Source organism: Salmo salar, chromosome 23, assembly GCF_965601325.2.
Source record: "Salmo salar chromosome 23, fSalSal1, whole genome shotgun sequence".
Taxonomy (NCBI): Eukaryota; Metazoa; Chordata; class Actinopteri; order Salmoniformes; family Salmonidae; genus Salmo; species Salmo salar.
In genome coordinates, this window is record NC_138313.1 from 52,330,038 (window position 1) to 52,340,000 (window position 9,963).

The window sequence follows — 9,963 nt, forward strand, 5'->3', positions numbered from 1 at the left end:
TGTCACACACACACACCTGATTCGATCAGTTGTAACTTGCTGTTTGGACAATCAGTATTCTAAAACCTGATTTGGAGAAGAAAAATTTTAAAAATGATTTGAGCATTAAGGTCTGCAGTGTGAACGAGGCTTTAGAGATCTCATTCTACGCTGATCGAACACACTGCAAATTAAAAAAGGTCAAGAAATCCTGGTCGGAGGATCCCACATTTCTGCTTATTCCCTCCTGATACCGGAAATCTTCCAACCAGAATACTACAGTATAAAATACACAGAGACACTCCTGCTGTAAATTCATATAAAACAATTTCAGTTGAGAGTTAGTTCAATTCTACTGACTCACACAACACTCCCAGTAATAATGTGATGTTTCCATTTATTAAAATCAAACATATCATTTTAATTATACTTTTTTTTAATAATTGTTTCAACACATAAGCATTTGGGGTCGAGAACGAGTCCTAATTTGCCAAACAACTGGGGGCAAAAAAGGATTGGGTTTTAAAAGACGGCCAAGTTTGGTGTCATCTTCAGACTTAACTGCAGCAGCTGTTCTAGATGTTCCAGATCTATGTGCAGCAGCTGTTCTAGATGTTCCAGATCTATGTGCAGCAGCTGTTCTAGCTGATTCTCGATGTGATCTATGCCCCTTTTTTTGGCAGTCATTTCTTATGAAGTCTGCTGCAGTCCAGTCAACACAGGCCAACCAGGGATGGGCTGGGAACCAGAAAAATCGATCCTCTCTCGAATGGTCAGTCTTCTCACTCTACCTCCTATTGATGATTTACTTTTGAAAGTTTCCATTCAACCAGGGAGGGAAGTGGGATGTAGTAGTGGGTGGTGTCCCAGGAGAGATTCTCTTAACTAGGAGATGGTCCATGGTGATGTGGAGAAAGCAACGTTAAAGAACAGAGATTCTCTAAACTAGAAGATGGTCCACGGTGGTGCGGAGAAGGGAGAAGAGAAGAGATACTCAGAGATGGTGTGGAGAGGGGTAGAGACAGTAGAAGAGAAACACTTACAGAACACAGATATCCTCTCCTCACGGACTAAGAACAAATATTCTCTAGAGAGACGGTCCATGAGGAGAGGCCAATGTACTCCCCATTGGTCCTTCTTAACCCTCTATGTACTCCCCCCCCCCCATTGGTCCTTCTTAATCCTCTATGTACTCCCATTGGTCCTTTTCATAGCCTTCATGAACGTGTTGTAGCAGCACCCTCCGTCGGCTCTCACAGTATCTACACAGACAGGAGAGAGAGGAGGTACAGTATCTACACAGACAGGAGAGAGAGGAGGTACAGTATCTACACAGACAGGAGAGAGAGAGAGTACAGTATCTACACAGACAGGAGAGAGAGGAGGTACAGTATCTACACAGACAGGAGAGAGAGAGAGGAGGTGGTACAGTATCTACACAGACAAGAGAGAGAGGTACAGTATCTACACAGACAGGAGAGAGAGGAGGTACAGTATCTACACAGACAGGAGAGAGAGGAGTAGTACAGTATCTACACAGACAAGAGAGAGAGGAGGTGGTACAGTATCTACACAGACAAGAGAGAGAGGAGGTGGTATAGTATCTACACAGACAGGAGAGAGAGAGGAGGTGGTACAGTATCTACACAGACAGGAGAGAGAGGAGGTACAGTATCTACACAGACAGGAGAGAGAGAGAGAGGTGGTACAGTATCTACACAGACAGGAGAGCGAGAGAGGAGGTGTACAGTATCTACACAGACAGGAGAGAGAGAGGAGGTGTACAGTATCTACACAGACAGGAGAGAGAGAGGAGGTGTACAGTATCTACACAGACAGGAGAGAGAGGAGGTGTACAGTATCTACACAGACAGGAGAGAGAGAGGAGGTGTACAGTATCTACACAGACAGGAGAGAGAGAGGAGGTACAGTATCTACACAGACAGGAGAGAGAGAGGAGGTACAGTATCTACACAGACAGGAGAGAGAGAGGAGGTACAGTATCTACACAGACAGGAGAGAGAGAGGTGGTACAGTATCTACACAGACAGGAGAGAGAGAGGGTAGTACAGTATCTACACAGACAGGAGAGAGAGAGGAGTAGTACAGTATCTACACAGACAGGAGAGAGAGAGGAGTAGTACAGTATCTACACAGACAGGAGAGAGAGAGGAGGTACAGTATCTACACAGACAGGAGAGAGAGAGGAGGTACAGTATCTACACAGACAGGAGAGAGAGAGGAGGTACAGTATCTACACAGACAGGAGAGAGAGAGGTGGTACAGTATCTACACAGACAGGAGAGAGAGAGGTGGTACAGTATCTACACAGACAGGAGAGAGAGAGGTGGTACAGTATCTACACAGACAGGAGAGAGAGAGGAGTAGTACAGTATCTACACAGACAGGAGAGAGAGAGGGTAGTACAGTATCTACACAGACAGGAGAGAGAGAGGTGGTACAGTATCTACACAGACAGGAGAGAGAGAGGAGTAGTACAGTATCTACACAGACAGGAGAGAGAGAGGAGTAGTACAGTATCTACACAGACAGGAGAGAGAGAGAGTAGGTACAGTATCTACACAGACAGGAGAGAGGTGGTACAGTATCTACACAGACAGGAGAGAGAGAGAGAGGTGGTACAGTATCTACACAGACAGGAGAGAGAGAGAGAGGTGGTACAGTATCTACAGAGACAGGAGAGAGAGAGGAGGTAGAGTATCTACACAGACAGGAGAGAGAGAGGTAGTACAGTATCTACACAGACAGGAGAGAGAGGAGGTAGAGTATCTACACAGACAAGAGAGAGAGAGGTAGTACAGTATCTACACAGACAGGAGAGAGAGGAGGTAGAGTATCTACACAGACAGGAGAGAGAGAGAGGAGGTACAGTATCTACACAGACAGGAGAGAGAGAGAGGAGTAGTACAGTATCTACACAGACAAGAGAGAGAGAGAGGTACAGTATCTACACAGACAGGAGAGAGAGGTGGTACAGTATCTACACAGACAGGAGAGAGAGGAGGTACAGTATCTACACAGACAGGAGAGAGAGAGAGAGGTAGTACAGTATCTACACAGACAGGAGAGAGAGGAGGTACAGTATCTACACAGACAGGAGAGAGAGGAGGTACAGTATCTACACAGACAGGAGAGAGAGAGAGGAGGTGGTACAGTATCTACACAGACAAGAGAGAGAGAGGAGGTGGTACAGTATCTACACAGACAGGAGAGAGAGGAGGTACAGTATCTACACAGACAGGAGAGAGAGAGAGGAGGTGGTACAGTATCTACACAGACAAGAGAGAGAGAGGAGGTGGTACAGTATCTACACAGACAGGAGAGAGAGAGAGGAGTAGTACAGTATCTACACAGACAAGAGAGAGAGAGAGGAGTACAGTATCTACACAGACAGGAGAGAGAGAGAGGAGGTGTACAGTATCTACACAGACAGGAGAGAGAGAGAGGAGGTGTACAGTATCTACACAGACAGGAGAGAGAGAGGAGGTGTACAGTATCTACACAGACAGGAGAGAGAGAGGGGGTACAGTATCTACACAGACAGGAGAGAGAGAGGAGGTGTACAGTATCTACACAGACAGGAGAGAGAGAGGAGGTACAGTATCTACACAGACAGGAGAGAGGTGGTACAGTATCTACACAGACAGGAGAGAGAGAGAGAGGTGGTACAGTATCTACACAGACAGGAGAGAGAGAGGTGGTACAGTATCTACACAGACAGGAGAGAGAGAGAGGTGGTACAGTATCTACAGAGACAGGAGAGAGAGAGGAGGTAGAGTATCTACACAGACAGGAGAGAGAGGAGGTAGAGTATCTACACAGACAGGAGAGAGAGGAGGTAGAGTATCTACACAGACAAGAGAGAGAGAGGTAGTACAGTATCTACACAGACAGGAGAGAGAGGAGGTACAGTATCTACACAGACAGGAGAGAGAGAGGAGGTACAGTATCTACACAGACAGGAGAGAGAGGTGTAGTACACTACTAGAGGTCGACCGATTAATCGGAATGGCCGATTAATTTGGGCCGATTTCAAGTTTTCATAACAATCGGAAATCGGTATTTTTGGACGCCGATTAAAAAAAAAATATAAATGTAATATTATTTTTTGTTTTTAGACCTTTATTTAACTAGATAAGAATGTGTTCTTACCTGACTTATTTACAATGACGGCCTAGGAACAGTGGGTTAACTGCCTTGTTCAGGGGCAGAACGACAGATTTTTACCTTGTCAGCTCAGGGATTCAATCTTGCAACCTTACGGTTAACTAGTCCATCGCTCTAACCACCTGCTTTACATTGCACTCCACGAGGAGCCTGCCTGTTACGCGAATGCAGTAAGAAGCCAAGGTAAGTTGCTAGCTAGCATTAAACTTATCTTATAAAAAACAATCAATCATAATCACTAGTTAACTACACATGGTTGATGATATTACTAGTTTATCTAGCCTGTCCTGCGTTGCATATAATCGCTTAGGTACACGTTGCTCCAACCATAAACATCAATGCCTTTCTTAAAATCAATACACAAGTATATATTTTTAAACCTGCATATTTAGTTAATATTGCCTGCTAACATGAATTTCTTTTAACTAGGGAAAATGTGTCACTTCTCTTGCAAACAGAGTCAGGGTATATGCAGCAGTTTGGGCCGCCTGGCTCGTTGCGAACTGTGTGAAGACTATTTCTTCTTAACAAAGACGGCCGACTTCGCCAAACGGGGGATGATTTAACAAAAGCGCATTTGCGAGAAAAGCACAATCGTTGCACGACTGTACCCAACCATAAACATCAATGCCTTTCTTAAAATCAATACACAGAAGTATATATTTTTAAACCTGCATATTTAGCTAAAAGAAATCCAGGTTAGCAGGCAATATTAACCAGGTGAAATTGTGTCATTTTGTGTTCATTGCACGCAGAGTCAGTGTATATGCAACAGTTTGGGCCGCCTGGCTCGTTGCGAACTAATTTGACAGAATTTTACATAATTATGACATTACATTGAAGATTGCACAATGTAAAAGGAATAACGTTTTGTTTTCGAGATGATAGTTTCCGGATTCGACCATATTAATGACCTAAGGCTCGTATTTCTGTGTGTTATTATGTTATAATTAAGTCTATGATTTGATAGAGCAGTCTGACTGAGCGGTGGTAGGCAGCAGCAGCTCGTAAGCATTCATTCAAACAGCACTTTCGTGCGTTTTGCCAGCAGCTCTTCGCTGTGCTTCAAGCATTGAGCTGTTTATGACTTCAAGCCTGTCAACTCCCGAGATTAGGCTGGTGTAACCAATGTGAAATGGCTAGCTAGTTAGCGGGGTGCGCGCTAATAGCGTTTCAAACATCACTCGCTCTGAGACTTGGAGTAGTTGTTCCCCTTGCTCTGCATGGGTAACGCTGCTTCGAGGGTGGCTGTTGTCGATGTGTTCCTGGTTCGAGCCCAGGTAGGAGCGAGGAGAGGGACGGAAGCTATACTGTTACACTGGCAATACTAAAGTGCCTATAAGAACATCCAATAGTCAAAGGTATATGAAATACAAATGGTATAGAGAGAAATAGTCCTATAATTCCTATAATAACTACAACCTAAAACTTCTTACCGGGGAATATTGAAGACTCATGTTAAAAGGAACCACCAGCTTTCATATGTTCCCATGTTCTGAGCAAGGAACTTAAACGTTAGCTTTCTTACATGGCAAATATTGCACTTTTACTTCCTTCTCCAACACTGTGTTTTTGCATTATTTAAACCAAATTGAACATGTTTCATTATTTATTGATGTATTATATTAAGTTAAAATAAGTGTTCATTCAGTATTGTTGTAAATGTCATTATTACAACAACAACAAAAAATTATTATAAAAAAAGTAATAAAAAAATGGCCGATTAATCGGCATCGGCTTTTTTTGGTCCTCCAATAAATCGGTATTGAAAAATCATAAGTCGGTCGACCTCTATACAGTACCTACACATACAGGAGAGATTATACGCAGGAGTACACCAAACATTCAGAACACCTTTCCATGACAGACCAGGTGAATCCAGAGGTCCCTTATTGATGTCACCTGTTAAATCCACTTCAAATCAGTGTAGATGAAGGGGAGGAAACGGGTTAAAGAAGGATTTATAAGCCTCGATACAATTGAGACATGGATTGTGTATGTCTGCCATTCAGAGGGTGAATGTGGCAAGACAGAAGATTGAAGTGCCTTTGAACGGGGGGGGGGGGGGTAGTATGTGCCAGGCGCACTGGTTTGTTTCAAGAACTGCAACGCTGCTGGGTTTTTCACACTCAACAGTTTTCCGTGTGTATCAAGAATGGTCCACAACCCAAAGGACATCCAGTCAACTTGACAACTGTGGGAAGCATTGAAGTCAACATTTTCAACACCTTGTAGAGTCCACGCCCCGAAGAATTGAGGCTGTTCTGGGTGCAACTCGGTATCAGGAAGGTGTTCCTAATGTTTTGAGTACTCAAGTGTATAAATCGAACAATACCCCCTAGAACACAGAAATGAGATAAAAGCTTCCCACCCACCTGTATTTATCTTGTACTTTTTGCTTGATATCCTGCAAGGAATCCTGGGAGATGTCCCTCTCCAGGTATCCCGACAACGTCTCTGTGCAGTTCTCCAGGTCTGCCTGGTTGTTCTGAAGACAATAACAACAAGGTCAGTCTCAGTCAGTCAGCGAGCGTTCAGCCTGGTCACCCAATATAACAAAAACACCAGGATCATAAACGCACCAAACCCAAGAAAACAGGGACGTACAATAGCGTATTTGTCCAATAGAAAAATGTTTTTTTTGTGACCTAATGATCATGACCCAGCATGTACACGGGCGGGCCCGGCTCGCCACCCGGGGCCGGAGGCGGGGCTAGATTCCTCCCCCTCCCCTTACATCAAAGATGGACTGGTTGTTCTTCTTGGGGTAGAAGGGTTTGGGCAGCGTTTCCCCAAACTCAACCCTCTGGACCCCAAGAGGTCCACATTTAGTTTTTATCCCATACACTACACAACTGATACAAACGATCAAAGCTTGATGATTCGTTTTTTTTTTTTTAAATCAGCTGTGTAGTGCTAGGGCCAAAAAAAAAAAAAAAAGTTCAGCCCTCGGTGTCCCGGGGACAGAGTTTAGGGAAACCCTGGGTTAAAGGTCAACGCCGTACCGTACCTCAAAGATAATGGACTGGTTGTTCTTCTTGAGGTAGAAGGCGAAGACGTAGGTGAACATGAGCGTGGAGCGACACTGACACAGCACGTCCACGGCCTTCTTCAGGAACTGCACCTCGATCCAGGACATGTTGTGCTGCTGCATCTCCTCCATCTTGGCCTTGACCCCGGCGTACAGCTTGTGCTCGAAGCGCAGCGACTGCATGTGGTTCATGTAACGGTTACAGTAGAACAGGTAGCGCTGTAACATCGCTCTGGAGCGCTGTAACACACACACGCCTTCACTTAATTACAGTAGAACAGGAAGCGCTGTAACACACACGCCTTCACTTAATTACAGTAGAACAGGAAGCGCTGTAACACACACGCCTTCACTTAATTACAGTAGAACAGGTAGCGCTGTAACACACACGCCTTCACTTAATTACAGTAGAACAGGAAGCGCTGTAACACACACGCCTTCACTTAATTACAGTAGAACAGGAAGCGCTGTAACATCGCTCTGGAGCGCTGTAACACACACGCCTTCATTTAATTACAGTAGAACAGGTAGCGCTGTAACACACACGCCTTCATTTAATTAACAACAGTAATAGTAGTAATAGTAGTAATAGTAGTAACAGTAGTAATAGTAGTAATAGTAGTAATAGTAGTAATAGCAGTAATAGTAGTAATAGTAGTAATAGTAGTAATAGTAGTAACAGTAGTAATAGTAGTAATAGTAGTAATAGTACAACAGTAATAGTAGTAATAGTAGTAATAGTAGTAATAGCAGTAATAGTAGTAATAGCAGTAATAGCAGTAATAGCAGTAATAGCAGTAATAGTAGTAATAGCAGTAACAGTAGTAACAGTAGTAACAGTAGTAATAGTAGTAATAGTAGTAATAGTACAACAGTAATAGTAGTAATAGTAGTAATAGTAGTAATAGTAGTAATAGCAGTAACAGTAGTAATAGTAGTAATAGTAGTAATAGTAGTAACAGTAGTAATAGTAGTAATAGTAGTAATAGTACAACAGTAATAGTAGTAATAGTAGTAATAGAGGTAATAGTAGTAATAGTAGTAATAGTAGTAATAGTAGTAATAGTAGTAATAGTAGTAATAGCAGTAATAGTAGTAATAGCAGTAATAGCAGTAATAGCAGTAATAGTAGTAATAGCAGTAACAGTAGTAATAGTAGTAACAGTAGTAATAGTAGTAATAGTAGTAATAGTAGTAATAGTAGTAATAGAGGTAATAGTAGTAATAGTAGTAATAGTAGTAATAGTAGTAATAGTACAACAGTAATAGCAGTAACAGTAGTAATAGTAGTAATAGTAGTAATAGTAGTAATAGTACAACAGTAATAGTAGTAATAGTAGTAATAGTAGTAATAGTAGTAACAGTAGTAATAGTAGTAATAGTAGTAATAGTAGTAATAGTACAACAGTAATAGTAGTAATAGTAGTAATAGTAGTAACAGTAGTAATAGTAGTAATAGTAGTAATAGCAGTAATAGTAGTAATAGTAGTAATAGTAGTAATAGTAGTAATAGCAGTAATAGCAGTAACAGTAGTAATAGTAGTAATAGTAGTAATAGTAGTAATAGTAGTAACAGTAGTAATAGCAGTAATAGCAGTAATAGTAGTAACAGTAGTAATAGTAGTAACAGTAGTAATAGTAGTAATAGTAGTAATAGCAGTAATAGCAGTAATAGTAGTAACAGTAGTAATAGTAGTAATAGTAGTAATAGTAGTAATAGTAGTAACAGTAGTAATAGTAGTAATAGCAGTAATAGTAGTAACAGTAGTAATAGTAGTAATAGTACAACAGTAATAGTAGTAATAGTAGTAATAGTAGTAATAGCAGTAATAGTAGTAATAGTAGTAATAGCAGTAACAGTAGTAATAGTAGTAATAGTAGTAACAGTAGTAATAGCAGTAATAGTACAACAGTAATAGTAGTAATAGTAGTAATAGTAGTAATAGTAGTAATAGTAGTAACAGTAGTAATAGTAGTAATAGTAGTAATAGTACAACAGTAATAGTAGTAATAGTAGTAATAGTACAACAGTAATAGTAGTAATAGCAGTAATAGTAGTAATAGTAGTAATAGTAGTAATAGTAGTAATAGTAGTAACAGTAGTAATAGTAGTAATAGTACAACAGTAATAGTAGTAATAGTAGTAATAGTAGTAATAGTAGTAACAGTAGTAATAGCAGTAATAGTAGTAGTAGTAGTAATAGTAGTAATAGCAGTAATAGTACAACAGTAATAGTAGTAATAGCAGTAATAGTAGTAATAGTAGTAATAGTAGTAATAGTAGTAATAGTAGTAATAGTAGTAACAGTAGTAATAGCAGTAATAGTACAACAGTAATAGTAGTAATAGCAGTAATAGTAGTAATAGTAGTAATAGTAGTAATAGCAGTAATAGTAGTAATAGTAGTAATAGCAGTAATAGTAGTAATAGTAGTAACAGTAGTAACAGTAGTAATAGTAGTAATAGCAGTAATAGCAGTAATAGTAGTAATAGTAGTAATAGTAGTAATAGTAGTAATAGTAGTAACAGTAGTAATAGTAGTAATAGTACAACAGTAATAGTAGTAATAGTAGTAATAGTAGTAATAGTAGTAATAGTAGTAATAGTACACCAGTAATAGTAGTAATAGTAGTAATAGTAGTAATAGCAGTAATAGTAGTAATAGTAGTAATAGTAGTAATAGTAGTAATAGTAGTAATAGTAGTAATAGCAGTAATAGTAGTAATAGTAGTAATAGTAGTAATAGCAGTAATAGTAGTAATAGT

At 40.4% G+C, this 9,963-nt stretch overlaps 1 protein-coding gene across 1 annotated transcript in view; it reads right to left on the bottom strand.

Moving 5' to 3' along the window:
* Positions 1–359: 359 nt before the first annotated feature.
* arih1 (ariadne ubiquitin-conjugating enzyme E2 binding protein homolog 1 (Drosophila)) overlaps positions 360–9,963 on the bottom strand; it is a 30,867-nt gene continuing 21,263 nt past the window's right edge. The window contains exons 12-14 of the mRNA XM_082968224.1: positions 7,178–7,438; positions 6,543–6,655; positions 360–1,241 (exon numbers count right to left, since the gene is read on the bottom strand). Coding sequence (XP_082824350.1) covers positions 1,157–1,241; positions 6,543–6,655; positions 7,178–7,438 — 459 coding nt within the window. The 3' untranslated portion in view covers positions 360–1,156. The remainder of the gene's footprint in view (positions 1,242–6,542; positions 6,656–7,177; positions 7,439–9,963) is intronic.